At 48.7% G+C, this 25,739-nt stretch overlaps 6 protein-coding genes across 6 annotated transcripts; 3 read left to right on the forward strand and 3 right to left on the reverse strand.

Annotated features, from left to right (window-relative positions):
* Window positions 1-2,135: 2,135 nt before the first annotated feature.
* Window positions 2,136-2,820, forward strand: FIESC28_04634 (uncharacterized protein; the record flags this gene model as incomplete). The annotated part of the gene is made up of 2 exons (XM_031158781.1): window positions 2,136-2,270; window positions 2,329-2,820. The coding sequence occupies 2 exons, from the start codon at window positions 2,136-2,138 to the stop codon at window positions 2,818-2,820; spliced, it is 627 nt and encodes a 208-aa protein (XP_031017179.1).
* Window positions 2,821-3,568: 748 nt separating this feature from the next.
* On the reverse strand, window positions 3,569-4,755 carry FIESC28_04635 (uncharacterized protein; the record flags this gene model as incomplete). The annotated part of the gene is made up of 3 exons (XM_031158782.1): window positions 3,569-3,926; window positions 3,979-4,430; window positions 4,486-4,755. The coding sequence occupies 3 exons, from the start codon at window positions 4,753-4,755 to the stop codon at window positions 3,569-3,571; spliced, it is 1,080 nt and encodes a 359-aa protein (XP_031017180.1).
* Window positions 4,756-8,445: 3,690 nt separating this feature from the next.
* On the forward strand, window positions 8,446-11,845 carry FIESC28_04636 (uncharacterized protein; the record flags this gene model as incomplete). Its single annotated transcript, XM_031158783.1, has 6 exons — window positions 8,446-8,564; window positions 8,610-8,923; window positions 9,282-9,427; window positions 9,595-10,524; window positions 10,593-10,634; window positions 10,682-11,845. The coding sequence occupies 6 exons, from the start codon at window positions 8,446-8,448 to the stop codon at window positions 11,843-11,845; spliced, it is 2,715 nt and encodes a 904-aa protein (XP_031017181.1).
* Window positions 11,846-18,705: 6,860 nt separating this feature from the next.
* On the reverse strand, window positions 18,706-19,342 carry FIESC28_04637 (uncharacterized protein; the record flags this gene model as incomplete). Its single annotated transcript, XM_031158784.1, has 3 exons — window positions 18,706-18,861; window positions 18,961-18,971; window positions 19,036-19,342. 3 exons carry the CDS (start codon window positions 19,340-19,342, stop codon window positions 18,706-18,708), a joined length of 474 nt encoding a protein of 157 aa, XP_031017182.1.
* A 3,263-nt stretch (window positions 19,343-22,605) lies between these two features.
* On the forward strand, window positions 22,606-23,432 carry FIESC28_04638 (uncharacterized protein; the record flags this gene model as incomplete). Its single annotated transcript, XM_031158785.1, has 5 exons — window positions 22,606-22,776; window positions 22,833-22,950; window positions 23,000-23,163; window positions 23,217-23,288; window positions 23,340-23,432. The coding sequence occupies 5 exons, from the start codon at window positions 22,606-22,608 to the stop codon at window positions 23,430-23,432; spliced, it is 618 nt and encodes a 205-aa protein (XP_031017183.1).
* Window positions 23,433-24,045: 613 nt separating this feature from the next.
* On the reverse strand, window positions 24,046-24,951 carry FIESC28_04639 (uncharacterized protein; the record flags this gene model as incomplete). The annotated part of the gene is made up of 4 exons (XM_031158786.1): window positions 24,046-24,182; window positions 24,235-24,548; window positions 24,630-24,804; window positions 24,909-24,951. 4 exons carry the CDS (start codon window positions 24,949-24,951, stop codon window positions 24,046-24,048), a joined length of 669 nt encoding a protein of 222 aa, XP_031017184.1.
* Window positions 24,952-25,739: the final 788 nt, after the last annotated feature.

Below are 25,739 nucleotides of genomic sequence, written 5' to 3' on the forward strand. Positions count from 1 at the left end.
CAACTCCCCGGCCTAAGGGGGACCCCAAAACAACCGAGTTGGCGGGTTTCTAGAAGTGGACCGGGAGACGTTCGATTCCCTGGTAGCTGCCAGCCCTGCTAAATACCTGGAGTGTCAAGGGCCCCTCCCGTCTTCGGGGCTTGCTCACTGCCGTGGCTGTCACGCCGCTTTAAAGTTACAAGATCGGCATGAACCTTCGCTAGAGAAACGCCAAATTGAACAAGGACATTGATTAATCTTGTTGAATGTTGGTGGTAAGATACTGGACGTAGAATTGATGAAATCGATCACCGGACTCTGTAGCATAATGACTGACGACTGACGCGTAAGGGCGGTAACAAAAACGATCTGGATCTGGATCTGTGTATGCAGTACGGAGTACAGCTGGCCTCTGACCGCCCTGTGAACACCGAGTCGACAATTGGACAAGACTGGCGATCTTCGAGTGAACGACAGGCACGCTCCACGTGTGCCAGATCAGTAAAGTCCCCTGCCGAGACTCGTCAGCAGCAGACTGTCTGCCATTTCCACTGGCGCCTTGGTGGTAAGCCTGTGCAAGACATGGATGTAGAGGGTGGTAAAGCAGCACTGTATTGAGAAGCCAGACCCCCTGTCTCATCCAAGCTGCATAGCTGCAGTAGCTTTGAGCTCAACGAGTTCCACTCCCATATGTAGTATTATCTGAACGTGATGGAAACGTGATGGTGCCATATCAATTCACCCGGCCAAATGATGCATCGTTCTTGACGCCACTGCTTTTCTGATCTGATACTGTTATCTGTGAGGTTGTATGAAACAACCTGAGCAACAAGCACATAGTTGCTTCGGCATTGGCACCTCCCATCTCCTCATCGTCCACTCTAGTCTGATGTTATCTCTCGGACATTGACGGCTCAAGGAAGCAGTCTCTGGTTCGAGATCGATAGTTGAAGAGCGAACTTGAACAACGAGTTTAGTGACTTGGAGAAGCCCCATAATTGTCTCCTTTTCCAGCTCGGGGGTGGATCCGACTTCTCAGCAAGAAGAAAGCTGGAGAAGCGAGCGAGAAGAGGAATTTGGTGAGTGAGAAGGTGTCAGTCAGAGCACCAGCGTGAGAGCTGTGCTGTACGACACTGTAAAGTACAGTACGGGGCCTCTGACAGGGCTGTTGATTGGTTCTCAACATACCGACTCTGTGCCATGGGTGTTTAATGGTGTTGCTTTTGCATTAAAGTAGCTTAAGGAAGTACCTTGTATACGTCGGACGGCATTCGGTATCTCGTCGCCGAGTCGGGAACTGCCATGCTCTGTGTTTCTTGCTCTTGCTGAAAGAGCCGCCGTTGTTTGTTTGATCATTTGTAACAGAGAGCAATAGAAACAACATAATATGGCATGATGAGGTTTCGTGTCGTCGGAGTGAATGTTTCGATGATTAGATAATCGGATTGCGGAAGTTTGTTGACTTGACACCGCCCTTCTGTTTCTTGTTGCTCAATTGGAAACAACTGGACGGCAACTTCCTTGAGAGGGTGTAGGGAGTGTGAGTATTCGTACCTGTACCTCTCCACACCAACGGGATCAACGATGCTGTAGCTAAATTAAGGTGAGCTAACAGGGCCAGGGCCGGAGCTCTAAGCTGTGCCTGTACTGTAGGTACTGTACCTTTCCTTGGTGGAGGCTGTGGGTGACTCTTTCCTCAACCCCGTCTGTCCCCAAGGTAGCCGTAGCGGTAGCTCATTCCAATCTCATCCCCATCCCCCCAGACAGATCACACGGGCTCCCGGACGACTATCCGTGCTTGCCTCACCTCATCGAGAAGTAGGTACCCCCCAGAACAGGAACAGCTATCGAAGCTTGCGCCTTCCCCTCCTCTAGCTTATCTTCTGTCTGTCTGACCCTGGGTCTCACCTTCTGTACAATACAATACATAAACCCTCCTTCCCTCCCTCATTGACCTTGCATTTCCATTTCCACTTACACTTTCGTCTGCATCGTACTGTCTGTAACGTCCTATCGGACCCTCTCACCTGCATCGCCTGATTCTTGTAAACTCGTCACCGCTACACTCCAATCGACTACACAAAGTGTATAAGTAGCCAGACACCGCCAACTCTACTACCACACGAACTTCAATCATCACCCCAATCTCTATCACAATGCCCAGAATCACCGCTTCCGTTTCCAAGGTCACTCGCACTCTTGCCGAGTCCCAGCGTCATGCCGGTATCGCTCTCATGCCCAAGTATGCTGAGCTCCTTGGATCTTCTTCAGAACAGTCCCAGCACTCTGAGGTTAGTTTCAGACACATTCTCCCTGTCAATTCGACTCGTATACTAACAATTGGTTCAGGCTCGTGGTCTTAAGACTACCCACCGTCCCACTCCTCAGCCATCCATCTCTGGTCGCACACGACCTCTGATGCAGTCCTTCAGCTCTTCGTCAGCTTCTCGTGCTCCTGTCAACCATGTCGACACCACTGTGTTGCCCAAGATCCACGCTACTCCCAACTACAACGAGCCTCTTCCTCGTATGCCTCTTCTTCCCGACAACTACGGCCGCTACCACAGCTCTATGTCCGATGCCACCGATTTGTCCACTGGTAACCGACCCGTCATCTTCGCTATCAACCCTGATATCGTCGTTCCCGGTGCCCCCATGGCCAACATGGATGCTACCAACATGGATAGCATCGATGTGAAGTTTGTTCACAACCAGCCATCTATCTCCACTGAGGCTGCCGCCGAGGAGAGAGACCCTGAGCGAAGCACATTCTTCAGCGACATCTTCCGCAGTATGAAGGACGATGTCTTTAGCGCTGCTCCTCAGTTCAAAAGAAACTAGAGGGTTTTGAGATAAAAGTATGGGAAGAGCGGGAGTTTTACCATTCCTCAACAAAGGATTGGAGATCTATTAAGCGTTGTAATCTGTTTTCGCGGAACAAGGTGCGATCGCATCAACTAATAGCCATATTAGAAGTGGCTGCGCGTGGCTAGAAGCCATTCATTTGTTTTATTTACTACGATATACCATGATCATATGAAGCCCAAAGTGGCAGACTGGAATCAATACAAATCTATTGACCTTGAAATATGTTCTGTGTATTAAACTGTCTGATTTAGTGATGTCAAACCAGCAAAAGCTGAATATCAACTCTGGCATGAGGTTAAATTACAACCTTGAACAGATTTTGATCAGTCTACTCAGATTGTTGAAGTCGTCTTATACAGTTCAGTTGATGTCTTCAACTACGTTTTGTTGTGTCCTCCACATGACCAAACTTAAACTTCCATTTCGCTATTTGTAAATAAACTACCTAGAGATGAGACAAGGACGTGAACCACAAGATGGAATGACGTGCCGGGGTTGTGTAGATATTTTGTTGTATCTATGGTATCATCTCTCGTAAAACACCACTACCTGCATTTGCTCCTTTGGTAGACTCGTCTTCCATTCTTTTGACCTCCCCCTATTCATGTCCCGAGTCTTTAATTGCCAAAAATACAGAGTCGCAGAAAACACAGCCAAATATTAATCACCAACCAAATCCTTTCCCAGCTTGAGCTACCCATTGTCAAAACCACCAACTGCTCTATCGCTTCTTCATGGATGGTCTAGGCTTGCATTCGTCGTTGTTCACAGGGTGAAGCATCACCTTGATAGGATAGCTTTGGGTGTTGTGCTGGTAGCCCTTGGCCCAATCGTAACCGACAGCATAAGCGAAGATGGAACCGTTCTTGTTGAAGGTAGTGGCGGTGATGCTGCCGCCGACGTTGGGGTAGCCCTTAAGACGGTGCTTGGCGTCCTTGTCCCAGAAGTGGAATGTTCCATCGGAACCGGCTGTGCTGAATGTGCCGTGAACGGGGTGGAATGAGATATCGTTGACGGCGTAGACGTTGGTGACGCTGTTGGCAGGAGGGTCTCGGTGGCACTTGAAGGAGAAGTTGGAGCTGCGAACTGTTAGCTTGATCCTTTGTAGCATGGTTTTTGAAGCTTGCTTACTTTGAATCTTTGTCCTCGACATACTGAATGGCACAGCGTCCCTCGATACTACCGATGGCGAACCCGGCAGAGTCGGTAAAGCAACTAACAACTCGGGTCTGCCATTTGAGAGGGCTCTGTAGAGTCTTGTAGAATTTGGTAGGGTTCTTGAGGTCGATGACGTTGATGTAACGATCAGCTGTACCGACAACACACAAGTTGTCGCGGACGTCCATCGTATAGACTCGTTCTTGGCATGTCACTGTGGCCGCCGGTCCTTGCTGTCGAAGATCCCAGTATTTCACCGTCTTGTCCCATGATCCCGAGACGACCATGGGGCCGTTGCCGCTGTCGAAGAATCGCGCTGTTCGCACGGGCTGGTCGTGTGTGCCTACAACAATGTCCTGCTGGGAGGCAAGATCGCAGACCTTGATGTTCTTGTCGGCGCCTGCAGAGACAATCTTGGTTCCATCCTAGAGCTTGGGTTAGCTGCTGCCCCTTTGTCGCATCTTCACCTTGCTTCCATACCTTGGAAAAGTCACAGTTCAACACAGGCTGGCTGTGCTCGTAGACGTGTCGGCCCTGGCTCTGGCCATTGGCAGCAATTTCGTAAATGCGGACCTTGTTATCCCAACTAGCGATGGCAAGAAAGTCGGGACCGTTGGGCGCAGGAGAGAAAGAGAGATCGGAGATGGTGTCGGTGGGAGGATCGGAAAGCGCAACATCATTCTTGAGATCGCCGACAGTGTTGCTCGTCGCCGCCGCCGAGCTTGACGCGCCGCCAAAGAGTCCCGACATGATTATAGATTGTGAATGAAAGAAAGATGGAAAGGTCGAAAATTAGTCGGTGGCTCTTTTTCCGTGTTTTCGTTGTCGAGCGACAATGAGAGACTCAGAAACAGAAAATTGCTGAGAGCGAGCAATGGCTCGAATTGATTGAATAGAAGCTAATAAACCGTGAATTAGATGAACCTTCGTCTGCACCTCAAAGTTGGTTGCGCCGCGAGCTTTGTACTGAAGACGAATAAACAGGCACGAAGGCAGCAACCCAGCCTTCTCAACGCGAGGTTCGTATTGGTTGAACCGCGCCTGAGAAAAAAAGGCAGCTACAGCCACACCTTGAAGCTTTGATCACTAGCGCCACACCTGAGCCCCATCTCGTACATAAAAATTCAAACCGAGCTCCTTTTTATTTTTCTTTTCTCTTTCTTTCCTCATCCGCGCCCCTCGCTCAATAAATCGCTATTCGAAGCTTACAAACAGAGACACTGCGATTTATCGCAGTGTCTCGATTACTTTCTGGCTTTGGGGAAAGTCCCCGGACGTCTTCGTTTCGACGGAGCTTGCGGAAACGCGCCGCCATAGAAGCACAGCGGTTGACCTCTTCGCCCAGGCCCTCACCCTGCGCCGGCCCTACCTTCCGCTACATCTTCCTTGTTCAACGGCTTTGTCTCCCGGTCTTTGCTGCCCTCGATCCTTTTGGATGAAGATATGAGTCCGCTGTCGAGGTGTGGTGAGTTCCAGACGGACGGGTTGTCTAGCAGGTGGATGGTGGGTAGACGCTTGGTGCTCGTGTGTGTGGCATCGGGTCGCTGAGGATTTTTTGTCGAGATTGATAGGCATGCGATTGCCCAGCGAAAGCTGGATTTACTCAATGGGGCTCATTCTTGATGCGAGGGGCCGGTATCCCGTTGACCTTTGGGTGACGGTCTTTCCCTTTTTTTACACTCTAAACTTCACTGGAAGTTCTCTTGGGACAAGACCTGAACCCAGGACGAGATGGGTTGGAGTTTTTATGATGATGACCAAATTAGAGTCAAGCACCGAGTCAGGAAAACCTGGCATTGTGGACCACCAAACTATGTCAACTGAAAAACTTCAACCCTCTTGTTTTTGGTATATATAGCTAGTCAGATTGCTTATGATGGATGCTTGTGATGTCTATGCCCGTTTCATGGAGCTGCCGGCCAGTAGCGACGGGAACAAATGGCACTGGTCTAAAATGGCCACCTTATTTCGTCCCTGATGTTTTGGCAGCGAGTTCCATATTCTGGGCCTTGCTTTTCAGATCCTCGATGACTGGTGACTACGTCTCTTGGCATGATGAGGCTGAAGAGATCCGAGTTCAAACCATACGATCTCTCTTATTGCAGAGCATTTAGTCACAAATTTCGACTACAGTGCCTGCGGAGTCATGGTTTTTTGGATGCCGTCATTTTTGAAGTTCTATCCATCCGGCCATCTTGAAACCACAGCAAGGGCCTGAAAGGCGATCTCTACTCGATGAGCCTGGTAATTCGCCATCGACTTTGTATTGCAAGACACGCTCACGTCTGTCGTTGCAGCAATGCTCGCTCCTACAGCCCGCCTAATGCACATAAGTTGCAAGGTACGCTCTAAGCTGTAGGGTAGGTGGCTTATAGTATCCTAACTTAACTCTAAGCTGGCGTAACCTGATCACTATTTCTCTCCTCTTATTATGGTCTTTCCTTGACGATAATTTTCTCCTTCATTTTTTCGAAATTAATAGAGACATGAGGTTCTGCTGTCGGGTGCCGTATCCACGTGACCCGTTACTAAGAACACGGCTGCTGCCTAACAGGCAAACTGCATTCACTTCCATATTGTTACGTTACAGATCTCTGAACAATCAGAAAATCAGTCACAGAGTGGTAATTCCCTCCAAGTCCGCACAGAGATTCATTTTCCTCCACCTTTACCAACATTATTCACAGTCGTAAGAACTGATGCTACTCATGACATTTCTGAATCAACTCTCAAATCATCGTTCAGCTTGACCCATCAAGATGTTCAAGCCGTACACCAAGCCAGAGAAGGCCAAGGCTAAGGAGGACACCGACTGAAAGGTCCAGACAGGCGGAAAGCGCAAAGTGAAAGAGCGGGGGGTAAGTACTATCTATCTCCTCGTCAAGCTGTCTGAAGAATTGGCCGCCGAGAGCATAAGAGACGAAATAATTTGGTCACTTTATGCAAGTTTAGACTGGCCTTTAGGCTACTTTATTTCGGTAGTCTAAGCCTTAAAGGCCATTTCTCCTGTTATCTACCTCCTCCTTACAAAATAGTACCACATCAGTTACAGAGTGCTAATTCTTTTCAGAGAGGTAGCGGCCCCAAGAAGTTACATGTGCCAGTCACCAGGCCATGTAGCTAAAGACTGCTCTGCGGGGGAGGGAAAACGGGCCCAGTTCATGAAGGTGATGATGGCTGGTCAGTCTGGCAAGAGGGCGAGCCCATGCTGCCTCGGACCGCCGCAGGATCGACCCTTTGTCGGCTTTGAACAAACCGATGATTTCGGCGATTCATGCTTTGTCAGCTCTGGAGAAACCCCCTCAACACTTGGACGCATCTGGCAACAAATGGGTTGACGACTTTGGAGACGACTTTGAATTCGGTCTTCGACGCCCTGACAGCCCTTACCAACCCGGTGTTCACCTCTTTCCCGATTTTGATGAGGTTGACTGATTTGGAGGAACCGATCCTCTGCCCTCTGTCGTTCGTCGACGCGCTTACAGCTTTGAAGAGACCCGTGATCAACACTTTACCGGGTTTGACGAGTTTGACTGCTTTGCATCAACCAATCCTCAACCTTCTATCGGCTTGGAACAAACCGGTGGTGGAGAAAACGACGGTGAACAGGAAGTCATCCCAGGACCAGTATGTATCTCATTCTCCTTATATTTGGCCGCAAACTAACCCAGTGGTTACAGGATGTTCATGATCCCAACAAGCATCGAGAATTGCTTCAGATGTTGAGTGTCAAATCAAGATCGCTATGAATTCTCTACCGATTCGGCCAAATGACTATCTTCATCAAAGACATAGTCACAGCATCAAATGAGATCCTTCCGAGGCCTTCTGATCTTCTCTGCCACAACTCAACAAGACACACACACACACACACACACATATATATATATATATATATACATTCATAAACACTGCGAAGAACGCTAAGTAAGCTATGAACAGAGCCCTTCAGCACACACACACACACACATATATATATATATATATTATGCAACGGCGCCTGCAGCAATGGTGAATACAAAAAGCACCCCGCGTATGTTACTTACCTGAATGGAGGCGTTCGTCCCGACGAACGTCTCCTGCCTGAGATCCGCACGAACGTTGACGGACGTCCTTTTATTAATCCTGGCGAGGTTTACTGTCGTTACCGCTATGCGGGTGATCAGTTGTGAATCGAGGTAAATGATTCTAAAATAATCCTGAAATGCTGCAATCCCAGACTCTAACTGTTTCTTAGACTCTTAAGTTCTCGTCTAAGTCCGCCCTTCGGAACCACTACAAGAATGCGCACGACCTTGTTCTCGAGGAGCGTTGCCCCGGTCGCCTAAACCGGGCGACCCAAAATGACATGATTCGTATGAAGTATTTGTAAATGCAAGCAGAATTATTTACTAACCGGCTATACAGGCTGACACTCGGCACTTGGCGCCAATCTCCAGCATGGCTGGACCCCGAGAAAGGCGAACATTCGGGACAGAACCCCTGACTCTGGACCAAGCCCAAGTTTACTTGGGCTCCGAGGGGGTGCGCCTACACCCATCTTTGGGCCACAGAGCCAGGTACGAACTGGTTACCATCGTATTCTTAAGCCACTTGCGGCTTAGACATACCCTGAACCGCATCAAGGCGGACGAGATTCTCAGCAAAGAGGAATACACAGGCCTCAAAGAGGATGTGAAGCTCCTACAGCATGGCACACTCGGACACCACAATGGTGTTGTGGCCACTACTCCTGTTGGCGCCACCCCTCTGCTTGTTCGAGACGCATTTAAACCTGATCTCATCATCATTGACGAGGCTGCAATGATGGATGAGGCATCAATCTTGATCCTCATCGCTCATTACTCGCCAAAAGCATGGATCGTTACCGGAGACATTGCCCAAAAACCTCCACATCTCACAATGGAGCATGACCTTGGTCCCGGAAAGTCACCAAACCTTTCGCAGCACAAAAGCAAATATCGCTTCTCCATCATGTTGTTGAGAGCGGTGGCCGCAGAATGATAATCCTCCAAGGTTTAGGGTGCTAAAATAAACTAGCCTAAATGATCATCTAAACTATCATAAAATGGCAGTCAACGGCCACTTGGGGGTATTGGCTGAGTATATTACCTCATAGGCAATACCCGAGCCCAACGACAAGACAACATCAAAGACCTTTGGACTTTGGTTGCCAGTCTGCCTCGTGATTATGAGAACCTTCGGCAGCGAATACTGCGCACAGGGGCAACAATCGTCTGGAAAGACACTGCCAGGGCTATGACTGCTTCTTGCAGATATCGGCACTCTTCAGAGCACTGTTGCTACGCTTTTCGCCATTCTCCGCCACTTCCCCACTCGATTTCGATCTTACACCGAAACGCCTGACAAGCCCGAAGAATTCATCTGGGGTTTTTCTCATGAGGACTGGTTCAGGGCTAATGTCTGTCTACAGCGCCATCTTGCTCGGCGAACAAAACAAGCCAACATTACGAAGAAAAACACTACAGGGGGTATTGAGGGATGGCCAGGGTTTGTCCGAGACGCTGTCGAGGAGGATGAGCGCGATCGCGACGAGGAGCTCGACCCTGCCGTCTACGCGCTTTATAGACCGAAAAGGATATCCTCGGTGGCAACTGGGAGGACAAGATGGCTGGTAGCGGCGAGAACCTCGCCAAAAAACTGGACATCGCCGAGATCTTTGGTGATGACATCGCTGGGGCTTACAGCTATGACCCCAACACTGGTGAAGTCAACGACCACCTGGGTGTGTTGGCCGAGTACATCACCTCCGGCGTCTCTTCCGCACTGCGACACGCAAACCCGAGCACTGATCCGTTTGAATACGCCAAGGAGCAACGTATGAGATCGAAATTGCCGCCTCCAGTTTACCCGTCTCCCCAAGAGCTGGAACTCTTCCGTGAGATCCTCCTCAAGAGGGCTCACGTTGCCTACGACAAATCGCTTCCTCGTGAAGAGTTGGAGACTTTGTACATTGGTGGTGAGGATGTGAGTGATGAAGAGCGGCTAGCGGCTGGACAGCACCGCTTTCAGACTGGAGCCCAGGATTTGACATCTTCAGATGAAGTGGACGCTGAAGGGTCCAGCGAAAGGAAGGAGTTCCTTGGCATGCAAAACTTGCTGGGCGAATTCCTACCACCACACGATCTCGAAAAAGTTTGTGAGAAGCTTGGTTTGCCAAATTGGCGTAACTTGGAACGTAATCCCGAACATGCGCCGGGTAAGAAGCTCAAGCCTAACCAACTCATTGCGGATGCTTATGATCTCCATCTCAAGCTGGAAAGCATTATGCATGCCGCTCTCCTGACGAGCGAATGCGGTATTAGCAAAACCAACACAATGTTAGCATGCCTCCGCATCTCGACCCAATTTCGAATCGACCGATGGAACTCTGGCCTCTTGTTCCCTGATGAGGATGAGAGGGTCTTCAAGCCCACCCTGTATATGTGTCCTTCGAGTGTATTGGACCAAACATATCAGGAGATTGCCGAATGGTGGGGAGGATATTTTCGCATCTACGTTTGTTACCAAACGCCCGATAGCTGCACCAATCCCACCAGGAAGTCCTCAACGCTTGGTAACCACAGACTGTCTTCGACCAGCTTGCAAAGGCTCATAACGATCCCATGGTTCGTTTACTCCAAAGTTCCTTGAATATACGCTAACTGTTAAATAGACCGCAAAGACAATCTTCCTCTGCCCATACAATACCTTCACTCGCCGATTCTCCACTGACGACGGAGAGGCAGTTGGTGCTAGTAAGGCTTTCAGATTCAACCGTGAGCCACCCATCGACGACGGCCAGAACGACCTGGCACCTGAGGATCTCGAATTGCAAGCGGAACTTGACGAAGAAGAGGCTGTGCCCTTGAGGAAGCTGGCTCTGAAGGGTGTCCAGCTTTACCGTCTGATCCTTGATGAAGGTCACGCTGTGAAGAACGTTCAGTCCACTATGAACAGACTCCTCCAGCAGCTCGACTATAAAGCCATCATGTTAGCGTCGGCGACCGTCCTGTCCAACCATGTGAGGGACTTCTATGGTTATATCGAGCTGATCTGGGATAAGGATCTGCCTTTTGACTGGAACTCGTCGACCTCAATGGCCAAGGCTGACACTTGGTACGACATTGGTACTTGGAAGAGGCTCACCCAGGGGCAAGACACGGAAGAGATCGAGTCAGGTCGCATTTACCGCGACACCGAAGACGAGGACACGGACAAGCCAGTGCCGACCGCTCGCCAGATCAGGCGTAATCAAGAGTACACCGAACATATCAAGAAGACTGGGGAGCCCATATTCCTGATGAACCCGAAACTCTTTTACAGCTTTTCCAGCGCCTCTCAGCATTCTCCAGCTTTCGCCCAGACTGCGATCCGAGCGATCCTCCGCCTTCTTTGTGTTCGGCGCTCGATGCTGAGCGTCATGACACTTCCTGATGGTACGACAAGCTGGCCTGGTAAGGGCATCCCGCCCTTGCACTGTAATGAAGTTGAATTCAACTTGCCTGTCCTCGCGAGGAACAAGGTGCACGAAGCTATACGTCGCCTACATTCGAACCTCACAACTACGGGGCCAAGAAGGAAGACTTTTAAGTCTTCACATGGTGCACGCGTCAACAAGCCGAAAGCGCAGCTCAATGGTAACGCCTTGCGACGAATGTGCCTGGCATCCACGAACGTCCACAACCTGAAGACGACTTCACCTATCGTCCGCACGACCAAGCTCCTCAAGGATGTGACTCTCCGCAAGATCATGAGTCACACCATCAAGGACTCGACTCGGGAGGTCCACGAACAAGAAGAGGAAACCCTTGATTCTTCCAGACGCGGACGATCATAGTGAGTCACTGACTCCCCGGAAGGAAGCGCGACGTGAGGCTTTGCAGCGTCGCCAGCGACCAGAGGCAACTGCAGACACTGCAGAAATGAACAGGGTCGCCGTAGAAGACCCAACGAAGGGTCTTCAGTGGGCTTCCTTCCTCACCCGGGACTCCGTGAGAGAAACTTTCCCTGAATCAGCCATCGGGCCGGGTCAGATGGCTTTGCTTTGATTCTCCAAAGTATTGCTGGACAATCACCAAGTGCATTGAGTTGCACCTTGCAGGGAAGGGCGCTCTGATTTACGTCAACAATCCCCTGACTGGCGGGTGTTATACTCTAAGTCTTAGGTTGGCGAAATAAAGTAGCCTAAGTGCTAGTCTAAGCTGGCATAAGGTTATTTCGTCTCTTATGTTTGCTTTCGGCGATCATTCTTCTAACACGAAGTTGACACTGGGCAAAACATTGAAGCTCAGCGACGGGGATATCAGTCGCATCAAGCTAAAGACTGTCGACAACGCTCAAGGCGACGAGGCCGACTTTGTCATTTATGACATGGTCACCACATATACCGCAGCTTTCGTCGAAGCTGAGTTTCGCAACACCCTTGGTCTCAGGCGGTCTAGAGCTTCTCTTGTGGTGATCTCAAACCGTAGCAATTTTATTGGACACGAACAGAAACAAATTTCCATTAGTCGAGATGAGGATACTCATGGCAAATATCAACACAATTCATCAGTTTGTACGTACTTCCAGCGTAGTCGGTAGTGTCCTGTCAACAACTAATTCTAGAGACTGTAACGCGTTTCTGACTGTTACGAGGAGAGACATTGCCTGGCCGTCTAGTCAAACCAAAGCCATGTGTACATTTTCTATGGTGGATGTGAAGACTCGTTCCTGACACTTACAACATTCAGGAAGCTTGTGGTGGCCATTCTGGTTCTTCGACCTTGCAACCTGGCACTCCAATTGCCGCGCTCTTTGCGATACCCCGAGATTATGTTTTCTTTTCCTTTAGTCAGATCGCCATGCATAAAACTTCGAAGGTCAACCGAGCCAAGTTGGCCATTTCGCGGAAATACAGGAAGATCGAGTATTTGCCTTGCCAAGACAGAGGACCTCACAAGTGCTAAACGCCTCCATATTACACACTGAGCACACCAGAACTATGATCTGGTAACGAAAAAGACTCATCACATTCTCAGAGCAACAAACAAGTTTGCACGAGCGAGGCTGGATGCGCGGACTTTTGTGCGATGAAATCTGTGAGTGCGGCACCTACGAGGCAGCAATGATGCTAACTGTCAGGATGATGAAGATTAGGTCCCTCTATGGAAACTATGTTTCTATTATGTTGTATACCTACTGAACGCTATGCACTATTTATAGACCTAAAGTCTAACTCTGACCGTTTACGATCAAGGGCATACAAGCCTAGCTGGACAATACACGTCGACTGGAGTCAACATATCCAGTGTCAAGAGCCTAGTCGGTCATGTTCTGACTTGTAAGCTCGGAAGTCAGCCCATCCCGATATCTAAGGTGCCGCAAACTGTCGACTAAGCAGGCCAAATCAATGCCGCGCGAATCTCATCATAAGATCGCCGAGGCCAAGATACGCGCGGAATCGCGACCACATTCGTTAACAAGCAACGCATTCGTCAGAGCCATTTCCAAACTGACTTCCAATCGGATTTCCTATTCAACCTCTACAATCATCTCGGAATTAATTCCGATGTCATTCAAACCCTTTACAGGGGATCCAGGCTCAATCGAGCCAAAACAAGATTCAAGCTCTTTCAAAAAACGAAAGAACATTGGAAGTGTATGCATTACATATAGTAAATGATTCGAATTGGTTGTAACTTACTAATTCCTACCAGGAAAAATGCTTTGTCTGTCAGGGGACCGGCCACCTGGCTAAAGATTGCCCAGTTGAGGAAGACAAGCGTGCTAGGTTTATGAAGGAAGGCGCCAAGATGGCTGAACAACTCATGAACCCTCAGTTGGGTAACATAAGAATTGTCTTCCAAGGCTTAGGTTACAAAAATAAAGTATCCTAACTGCCAGTCTCAGCTTGCACAAAGTAGTTAAATTATTTCATCTCTTATGCTCTTAGCGACTAATTCTTTTGGCGCCTTGACGGCCCTGTGTAAACGCCTTGAGATTGTTACTTAGCAGTTTCAAGTCAGTTGGACTGTAGGCCAGGCAAGTGATGTCTGAGGATTAGTTCTGAGTTTTTCTCCCTTTTAATCATAATTCCTGCTATCTCAGATTTCATTACAAACTGGCTTCCATCTAGTTCATGGTTGTATCACCACCGGTTTCTTCTCCATTCTCATTACCATTATCGCCGCCATTTTCCTGCCTACTCTCCTGCCCATTCTCCTTACCATCCTCTTCTCCATCCTCTCCCTCATTCTCAGTTACCTAGGGGCGGGGGGAGAGAGGGGGCAGAGCGATCACCAACGGAGAAAAATCTGGACGAGACGAAGCAGTCCTTGCTATAAGGAACCCGGTCATCCCCCCTCACGCCAGATACGATGTTTGGCAGGTAGGCAGACTGAGAATCAAGTACAGGACAGCTCAAGATTTGCCAAACGGCAACAATCTTTCTCCAGGACTCATTAGATGAGCATCGTAACACCACGAATTTGGACTTTTACTGACATCAACCAACTAGGCGGGGGCAACTGTTAAATAAAAACATTTCGCCATCAACCCCTACCATTATGCCCTCACCATGCTAACGAAAAGCTTAACAAGACACCGTTTCTATTCCTTCGGAAGCAGTTTCTACGAAAAACAGCTGGTAACATGGTATAAGCACAAGTTGAATACCTCTACAAGCTGCGCGATCATCCGAAAATTTGCAACTCCAAAGTATAGCGCGAGCTATAGTCGATCTCCCTGCCACTACTCACTTCCGAGCGAGCACCCGTTTCAAGGATTCACTCAAGTCCCCGAGTCCGAACACAAACAGATATCGCTACCATCCAGAAGGTCCAACACTAAAGGAGCGCAAGGCTGTCTGTATAGGTAAGGAAGAGTTTACGAAAGGAATCAACCCGAGAAGATCGGCAGACCCGACAACCTTTCCAAGACCATCCGGTAGACCAAGAGTCAAGCGAGTTTCGCTCCCGACTTCTATCTCAACTGTCGTATTTCCCATCCAGCCAAATGTGCAGGTGGCAATGGCGATGCCCTTCCGGATATCCTTGTTGAGAAGAAGTCACTCATCCGTTCACGTTCGACTTTTAATGAGAGAAGAATGGCAACCTTCTGCTAGGTACTCTTGCTGGAGAGGAAGTCACTCTATAGTTTGTGTTTGACTCATATCTGAACTCTCATATCGCCATCCAGGCGAATGTCAACTATCATTCGGCAATTATAGATGAGATCGTGCAACGTCATCCACATCCCGTTCCCCGGGCGTTATGTAGATTCAAGAGGTAATGTTAACATTCATTCCGAAACAATCTTCGCCCAGTACAGTACTCTGAAAGAGATCTTGGACCGTCATAAGGAGACCATACAAAAACGTTGAACCAAGAAATCGCGTCAGCAACGACTTCAGATTCTCCTCAAAGCACGGCCGGGAATGCCTCCAGCGCGCCCTCTAGACTAGAAAGCCTTCGACTCAGAACACCAGGACACGAGAAGCTCCAAATAAGGTTCCAAAACCATTCAGGTCCTGGTATCACAAGGATAGCTCAGCACCAGAGCAAGCACGGTTGCACAAACCACTAATGATACGTTGCGCTCCGTCTCGTCGGTATCCGCCGCCCACTCCCTTGAAGGAAAGCCTACTCAGACAATGAGTGACGATGCGATTCGGCGACTGGTTGAACACTACTGCTAACAATTCGTTTGTTCAGACATCTCGCTGCCGAACGCGGCACCAACAGGCTACGAATACGCGACAACAGAATTGAAGAGTCCACGTCGCTGTAAACCCATGTCGAAGGGTTAGTCATTTGTGTTCTGACTTGTGAGTTCAGAACTCAACTCGTCCCGAGATCGAAGTTGCTGCAAACTGTCGATCAAGAAAACCAAGTCATTATCACACGAATCGGACATTGTCGACGTAGAGGCTATTGCAAGTGGCATATATTCGTTCTAGACTTTTTGCATCACAAGAAGGTCTAATATATCTTACCTATGGTGACTCTCGTTTCATTGGACGGATCGAGAGATGAAGAGAAGAAGCTGGTATGTCATGCCTTTACAAACTCCCCCGAGAAAGTGATATCGGTAGCTCATCCTTCCCTGGTTACTGTCAACGACGAAATATAATAGACCATCACGTTAACCGACGACTACTCAATATACAGAGCTATATGTTCACTCAATGTCCATCACGAGGTGTCTCAATACACCTCTATTTGAGCCACATCATCTCGTTCGAGAGCAGTGCTCAAGAGGAACTGAACTTTGTTAATTATCTTGTTCGCCAATTCCCTTCCAAAGGCCTTCTGGGCTTTCAAGTAAACCTTCTGCCGAATTGCAAGAGCTCCTTCACAACGGAGCCATCGTCGAGGTTCGCAAAGGAACTTGTATCTTGCGCTCGACGGTAACAGCTCCAAGGCGGTTGCTTTTGGGTTAGAAACTGACCTCTTGATAAGATGGCTGGTAACTTTCTTGTCGTTCTGTGTCACCTAGAAGCCGCATAATGTTAGCGAGATCCGGCTTCGTCAGAAGATAGAAAACTATACCATATACCATGCATTCGTGCTAGCACGCCATCCGAACCCAAAATGACTTTGAGCGACCCGCGTCATAGCTCTTCAGTAGCTCGGGTTGGACCACCGGACACTTTTGTTCTCATTGAGAGAATCTTCGAGATAGCTGTCTTTCTTGGTGCTATGCGCCTGATTGGGGGCTGTCTTCCTGTCCACACCAGATTGAGAACAACTGAATGAAGACTTGGTATAGCTTGGGGTGCCTCGATGTAATGAGGTGGAGACCAGATGCCGACAATTACTTCCTCCATGCAATCTGTAACAGACGTTTCTTATCGAGCAAGGGAATGCAGTTTCACATCGTAGCGGAAGCTCATAGCTTCTAGTAGACCCGGCCAGTCGTATTCGAACATAGGTAGGGCGGAGTTGGTCTTCTGGACAGGAATTATCGCATTTGTGGCCCTCTGTTGTGCCATCGTGCTTGACAAGCCATCCCTACGCCTGTACCGATGCTGAAACTCGTATCTTTCATGGGACCGTTTCGGCTGGGCATGGTGTTGAAGTTCTCGACAGCTTGCTAAGTAGCTTCCGATGTATTGACTTTCTGATCTTGTCTGCTCGACAGAGAGTCCCCAGGACGACAGCGGCGACAATGTATCGGAAGCTACTCAGCAGGCTCTCTCTGGTTGTGTGCTGTGGTCATTAATTGGTCGGGTATGTCTTGGGTTTAGTTGCTACTCTTTTTGACCTGTCACTGATGTCAGGATGTTATCGATTGATGGATTACTCTGTTTACTAACTTGTTGGTAATTGCTTCTGGCGTTTGCCGGCGAAAGAGCTTCATGTTGATTTAACGTCCGCCAAGTAGTTGGGGACTTTATTCCTTTCCAGTAGCTGGTTTCGAGGGGTTTCCAGTTGGTTTCTTGACGTCGGTGTAGATGGTGGTATTTGGGGCTGAGTGTAGTCTATCCAGAGAGTCCGCGACCCTCTGCACATTGCATGCAAGGAAGATCTTGATGTATCGATGCTTGGTTCTGAAATGGAATCGATAGGTATCCCGTTGCGCCATGGTGATGGGTTCCGGAGGCTGTACTCCGCCCATGGAATATATATAGCGGAAGAGGTACTGTTTGGTTCTTGGTAATGTTAGTAGTTATCGAGAACAAGGGGGTTGGTCATTGAACTCAACTTGTACATGACGAATCGTGCGCAGTCGCCTTAACCTCCACGGTTGTGTTCCCAAAGAGGTTGGTAGCGGTGTCATCTGCGGTTTTGTCGTGCGTGGTCTGCCAAACATCTCTTCGCGTACAGATCCCGAGGCGCCACAATCCCTTACTGGCTGTGAAGGCATCACGAAGGCCGTCGGCACTGGCGTCAGCGAAAGTCCTTTTTGGTTCTTGTAGCATCGGAGATTGAGAAACTTGCGCAAAACCTATATGAGAAAGTGAGTGTCTCCCGAATGACTACCCGTCTCGTTATGGCACGAGCATGTGTATGCAAGGACCGATATGTGTGCATGGACTTTGATGTAGATGCTGAATTTGCCTTCTATTCACCGCCGTCCAGCACACCTAAGTGAGCTCTCATGCTGTGTCTCCGTATTTCCTTCAACGGCCTAGCATTCCATGCCCGTGTTCTCAAGGCAGATCGAAATTCTCCCCGTGTCCATGCCTGCGCAAATTTGTAGGAGCTCTCACTTTCGCTCTGTTCAACCCTCGGGCACCCCAATCGACGGGTGCTGGAGTTCAAGCTGGGGTTGTGTACTCTTTCGGTCGTAAATGGTCAGGGTCTATTTTTAAGTCTATGAACAGTTCGTAGCGTCCGGTAGGCACACGAATCAAGAAGCGTGGTCGCCGTTGAGGGACCTGGTTTTCATCGTCCTAACCGTTAGCATCATTGCTGCCTCGTAGGTGCTGCACTCACGAATTCCACCGCACAAAGTCCGCGCCAGGCGGGTAGCAGAAGAATTGCCCTCTAAGAGCATAAAAGAGAAAATAATTTGATCATTTTATGCGGGCTTAGACTAGCATTTAGGCTACTTTATTTTGGTAGTCTAAGCCGATTGTGCCTTGATGTTAGATAGTATCACTTAGTGAGAGCAGTTTATCTGGGCAAAGGGGATAATCTGGGTTCACCTAGGTAGTACTCAGCTCTAAGCTACGTTTGTACCTAGACCTTTGACAATCATATCAATCAGAGTTTACCACCAGCCGTTCGCCTCCTCGACTTCCTTCGTGATATCACCAGTGCCAGTCTGAGTAGTGTCCCAGGTATAATCATCAGTGCCAGGTTGAGCACCATCCATTGCATTAAACTCTTCAAGAAGGCTGGAGCGACCACGCGTTTGAATGATCTGCTGTCTGACATTAGTAAAGCTGGGAATGAACAAGGAATCGCCAGGCTTATTACCTTTACTGGGCCTTTGATTTCCCCTTTCCCTTTTTCTTTAGAGTACCTCCTCTGCCTCTGCAATGGCGTGTCAGATGGGGAGCGTCGCAGTTGTCACACTTGGCTCGCAGGTTGTTGCAACCTGGAGCAAGGTGGCCAACCTGAAAACACCAGAGACAGAGGTCCTCAGGGCACTCGTTTGCCAAATGATCTGTCTTGTCGCACCACTTGCAACGGCGGTTGGGACATTCTTTCCTCCAATGGCCAACTTCACCGCATTCTGTACAGGGGCGGGGCTCTGTGCAATCAGAAGCGCGATGACCTGTTTGGTGGCAGTTATTGCAGGTGATGTCAGTTTGGGTTTTTTCGTTTTGACGCTTGGTGATAATCGCATCGTATGGCTTATCCGGCAGTGGCTGCGCCATCGATTCCGGGGACTGTTCCCACATGTTGCGGGTCAAGGGGGTGTGTGGGTAGGCTGTCAAAAACAAGCGCAATAGCAACGGTCAAAGAGTGTAGGAATGGTTGAGTATTTTTTGTGGGCGTCAGATCAGGGCGATCGCCCTAGCTGAAATGTGGGTGCACGGGCTTAGATCAGATTAGCAAAATGCCACTTCAGAATAGGCTAAGGTAGTATCATACTCAGCGAACAAACGGTTTTGCGACACAGACTTGTAAGGCAAGAGAGAGAGAGAGAGAGTGGTGTAATGATAGAAATGGCACGCGATTGTAATATAGCCCCGGCCCAGGCTAGTCTTCCACAGAGGTTGGTGTTAAGAACGGGACGAAATTTGCAATAGCCTCGTCTTAGGCAGAAGAGAGTAGTGTGATGATAACAACGGGACGAAATTTGCGATACAGCCTCGTCTTAGGCGTGAGGAAATGTTGTGATAGCGTGGAGAGAAGTTGATGAGATTACTCTTGTTTGGTACTGTCCTACTAGCGTACCCGCGAGCCACCTGGGGAGGCTGGTGACAAGAGCCGGACGATATTTACGATAGCCTCGTCTTAGGCGTGAGAGAGTGGTGTGATAATAAGAACGGGACGATATTGTAATATAGCCTCGTCTTGGGCTAGTAACCGGGCGGCTACATTGCGATACAGCTTCGTCTTAGGTGTGAGGGTGTGAGGGTGTGATGGTGGAGAAAAGAAGCGACGAGGGGATGTAGCGCTAGGTGATGTAAGGCCCCACTTGTTACCTCGACAGCCCGAACGTCTGGAGCAAGGTAGCAGCCCAGTGGGTCAAAATATAACCCGCACGAGCAGTCACGTGGCAGCATTCAATGTGCGAATTATTGTTTAAGCCACCTGCCACCCAGGACTTAGGAGCGTATTAAATCGCTTAGGCATGTTTAGGCACTAAAACTTAGAGTGAACTATCCTAATCTTTATGAAATCTTTAACTAAGTCCCGGTTTTTCTTCGACCCACCTACTCGAGTCTGATCATAGGGAGGATATACTGTGTAGGTTCAATATTATTTATCACCAGTAGCAGAGGGGAAGTTTATAAGAGAGAGAATAACAGCGAGCATTTTGATTCAAGCAAAGTAATATAAATTTTTACATAACGCTTGCTGGATTATCTGGCTGTGTAGTTAGGCGGCAGTACTCTGATTGTTCACACTTTGGCATAGCGTGGAGGGTTCCTGTTGTTCTTCAACTGTTGAATCAAGCGGCAATGATTCTAATATAGGTGCGGTATGCGACGCTTGAGCCGATATAGATCCCAACCACTTCGCCAGGCTGTCGGTGACAATGTTGATGTAGACACCCCAAAGGCTACTGTCGATGTGCGGCAAATCCAGAAGGGCGGACGGATGTAGATGCTCACGACCAAGGACAGCCGAGGTATAGCGGTAGGATAAGGCTCTCTCATCTCTGAAATCTCAACTCGCTGTAGAAGATTCCGAAAACCGGCTGAGAGTGCCCGTGCTTTAAATTCCTTTACTCTGAGTTCTGTAGGGTTGAGTGTGTCTGCGTACTCCTTGGTATGCTGCATCATGATTTGCGATGCGGATTTGAATCGTTCAATATTGATCTTGACGCTAGGGAGTGATACGCCAGGTCCGAGAAATGGGGTAATATCATTAGGAGGAGGGCTCTTGCACATTTGCCAGTAGTCTTCTCATCCAGAATTTGGTTTGACCATCTGGGACTTCTGGCTTTTCTGGATCGTCATTGTCATCGACGAACAGCGTCTTTGGTATCCTCCATATCGACGAGCTTGCAGGGGCTGGTTTTTCTCAGGTCTTGCTCATCAGATTCGGCGTGAATTTCTGGGGGGCAAGGTATTCGTCGTTATCATGGTCGGGGGTAGGAGGAACGATTTGTCGAGGATTGAGGGAAGAGCGTCGCCATTGATGTTAGCAAGGCTTGCCATCCGCCTTCGCTTGATGTGCGGAACAAGAGGAGTGTCAGAATCTGTTTCTGGAGGAGCGTTCTCGTGAGTCTTCAGGAAAGTATTGGTAGAAACACCTCCAGAATCCGAACCATCCCCGACTCTCGTCTAAATGAGCACCATGAAGTCAGCTTCTAAGTTTAGGATACGGGAAGGAAATAATAGCCGAAGTACATGGACTAAATGTCATAAATTTACTTACTGGTTCGTCTCTTAGACATCTCTGCTGTCGAGTGATTCCGTGCCCGTCGGAATGTAAGAGTTCCGGACATGGTTGGTCGAGGCCATAAAGGAGCTGAAATTGACATGTAGGAAGAAGGGGGGGGAGGGAATACTGGAAACCGTTCCCATTTTTCCAGTATTGAATGTCTTTGGTATGGGTTGGAGCGAAGAGAGGAAGAGTGGATGGGAGGAAAGAGCGTTCATAAGGTATAGACAAGGCAGGATGTAGCAGAATGGCCACGATTGTCAATTACCATGGATGCTATCCGTTGGGTACCTAGGCAGCAGGCAACAGTACAAACCCGCTTGCAAAGGAAATCTTGAAGTAGCAGGACTGCCCGGGTTGATACCTACCTAGGTTAGTAGGCAGTTTGTATTCCCCAGCAGGTCTTGTTTGACAATCCGTCGCAGTGCCGTCCATGCATACTCAAGCAGCTGGGTGACAGAGGATATCCTCTGAGACTTAGGCTACTAAAATAAAGTAACTAATCCTTAGTCTAAGCTTGTATAAGATGAATAAGTTATTTCGTCTCTTATGCTCTTGGCAGCTAATTCTTCTGATATCCCCACGACAAGGAAGATATAGACTATCTCAGTTACCTCGAGAGAAGCGTCGTGCTGCAGAGCATAACTAGGTACTAGATAGGTAATAATTTTGAGGGGGAAACCGCATCTATATAATGAACCACTAGCTCGTCTTCCTTCGCGAACTCGACGCATAGCTCGGGTATCTAATGCCTACAACTCCAAAACGACATCGCCATTTGTCCAGACTCAAAGCTGCTTAAGGATAAAAACATTAGAAAAATCATAGATTATGCCGTAAACGATTTTGTGGAACATGTTATTAACCAGTAGCTAAACTGTTTGGGGGATCGTACCGACACATCCTACGGGCAGTGCCAGACAGCTGGTACATCTTCAGGTAGTAATTTTTCAGGCTACAAAACACTTCCCATTCATTTCTGTATTTTTTGCATATCAAAGATTTTGTTTTTCCCCCTTCCTACAACTACATCCTGATTATCTCTTGACTGATTTGCAGCAACTTCCCCTACAACCTATGAACTGAATCTTGACACTCTGCAAACATGGTCGGATACAAGGACCATGCATCGTACAAAGCATACCTCAACAATGGCGAAAGACCAGACGAGCGCCTCCTACCACCGCTTGCCACAAACTCAGCTGGGAGCGTGATTCTAAACCCCGGCGAGCTGTACTGCCGATTCCGGTACGGCGAGGATGGGATTTGTAGTGAAGTATGATAAATAGATTGGGGATTGTTTGATAACCATTTTCTAATATTTCAATCTAGTCACATCAGTTCTCGTCGGAATCAGCGCTCCGAAACCACTACAAGAATGTACATCAAATCGTTCCCGAAGAACGACGCTCGGGGCGGCTAGACCGCTCAACCCAGAACGATATGATCCGTGAGAAATGTTTTCAATTTGAATATGAAGTTGTTTCTGACCTTCTCAGGTTGGTATTCCGCGCTGGGGGCAAACATCCAGCACAGTTGGGTACCACGAAAGGCAAAGGTTCGCGGCCATTCACCAGAGCCTCAGCCTTTACCAAGTCTCCTATCACTACAAGGTGCGCAGGCACCAGCGCCTATCTTTGGGCCGCAGGCCGCGCCTGCTGAGGTATGATATGATTCTTATTTGGTTCTGTAAGGTATACTAATGGTTTTATCTAGAATGGTGAAGGACCAGGCGGTGCCCCTCTGGGCAGGGGCCGTCGACCTCGCCGTCGTTTGACTCGTGCTCAGGTAAGAAGTAATTCCAAAGTAATTGTTTACATAGTTACTGACAACTTCCAGCGCCGCAGACGTCGAGAGCAGCTCCAGCCTGCTGAGGGTCCTCGTTCTTCTGAGGATCCTGTAAAAAACGAGGACCCTGAAGATCTCATGTGAAACCAGTTTGTGTTACTTGAGCTCTTCATTGTCTCCTCTGGTATCATGGTATTGTCGTTGATGAAACGGAATAGCGGAAAGGAATCAGCTTTGTGTCTTTCGTCCAGGCGGATTCAATGTACAGCCGTATGACATGCTGTGATTGTTTTGGTACACAGGCACGTAAACGGAGACGGGTAGACAGATCGTAATTCGATAGATAAACAAACATGAAGATGCATGTTGGAATTCTATTGATGAGAGCAAATGAGAAATCTTGATGGTTTGTTTCTTATGTAATGGTGCTCGAAGTTTAGGAATCGCCTCCATACACGACCTCAACCTGAGAAGTCAAGCAGGTGTACAACAAAAATCACGAATGTTAATAGAACTCGTTTCTTACTGTTCCGTTCTTTTAAAAGAAACTAAATCTACAAAGCTGAACATAGGAGATGGAACTGCTCTAGTCCTTGGTGACCGCCATCCCAGCCCCTTTCCCACACGCTTCCACCGCATATGCTTCAACCACAACCACAACCACAATCAGTAACATTGATCAATGTCATTCTTACTTTCTGTGCCATTCTCTCATGATTCCAATTAGTCGCATCTTTCCCTTTATGAAAATGCGAGCCTACTTCCTGTACCACTGGCGGGTGATCCTGGTCTGCCTCATCTTTCGCTGCAACTGGAAGATACCATACATGAGAGCCTCGCTTGTAGGAGGGCATCCAGGCACGTACACGTCCACAGGTACGACTCTATCACAGCCTGTTACGAGATTAGCATGTCTAGAGGGTTATTTGGAGGTTGTGGTAATCACCTCTAACGACTGAATAGCTGTAATGGTAGTATCCACCGCCATTGGCGCAAGAACCCATGGAAATAACCCAGCGGGGCTCAGGCATTTGATCGTAAACCTGTCGGAGAGCAGGAGCCATCTTGTTGGTAAGAGTTCCGGCAACAATCATGACATCGGACTGTCGGGGCGAGGCACGGAAAATGATACCGAGACGATCCTGATCGTATCGTGGTGTAGAAAGATGCATCATTTCGACGGCACAGCAAGCCAGACCGAAAGTCATAGGCCAGAGAGAGGACTGGCGAGCCCAGTTGGTGACGGCATCGAGTGTGGTCCTGTGGGAGTATACGAGTTAGCCTCGTTATATATGGAGATCCGGACACCCAACGATCGGGGTTTTCGACATAAAAACGTACAGCGCGTATTGGAGAGCACCCTTAGGAGCAATTTCGCTGGGAAGAGGAACCTCTCGGCGGACATTGCCTACACCGGTGGCTGATTGAGTCTGGACAGCGCTCGCATCGCGGCGAGAGTTGGTCGTGAAAGCGGCAGCGGCGGTTCGGAAGGGGATAACGGCAGTCGTAGGCTTGGCTAGAGTATCGAATGACGTTAGCAAGGCATTTTCACATTGCGATGGCCATATTCGATGTCCGAGTTATAAAAACCCGCCGGCCGGGAGAGTCGAGAACACCCACCTCGGAGGGCCATTGAGGCTCCAAATCGCGTAGAGGACAACATCTTGTGCGATACAATGAATCGGCAGACGAGATTACCTCGATTGCACGATATCAGGGGTGTTGTAGAGGGGAGATTGGCGCGGACGTGGTCAACGGCGTTGGCGGAGCGAAGCTTTCTTGGTTGACGTTTTGGATGGTTCGCCTCTTTGCTTGCCGAATCGGAATAAGACGACTCTGATTGGCTGATCGAGTTTAGATGACGGCCCGCAGATTAGCCGCCACGTGGGGATACTTATATGGCGATAACTTCAACGACTTCTACTGAATATTGGAAGGAACGTCTAAAAATAATTCAGAGAGGAAAATTTTGAACCAGGAAGGATTGAAATCAAGATATCCAGATGGATTCTTCGACACTTATCGCGAAATGTTTCGCCTCGTACTAAGGCGTCACGGGGTTCAAAAGGTTCATTCATCGAAATCCATGACGTTCACATTGCACTCAGAAGGCGAGTCCGCCATCAGACTGCAATTTTTCCATTGGAACGGACTCACCTAGACTCAGATCTTCCGAATCTAGTGGCAAATACTTCCCGTCTCTCTAGATCATGGTTCTCGATTGCGGATGCAGCGCTATAGACTGTCCCAGAGTTTTTAGAAAGGCTGCCCTCGACGTCTCGGGCGCAAAAATAAACAGCACGACAGCAGTCTAAATGGCATACATGAAGGACTGATAACTTCGTCTCTTTGCTCCCAGCGGTTGAGTTTGGTGTCACAGGGCCTTAACTCATCATTGCTGGGGTTCACATCAAACTTTGGAGACAATTACGATGAAATCGCCTATCTGTA

This window comes from Fusarium coffeatum (assembly GCF_003316985.1).
Source record: "Fusarium coffeatum strain FIESC_28 chromosome Unknown BRIP53273_contig_97, whole genome shotgun sequence".
NCBI lineage: Eukaryota > Fungi > Ascomycota > Sordariomycetes > Hypocreales > Nectriaceae > Fusarium > Fusarium coffeatum.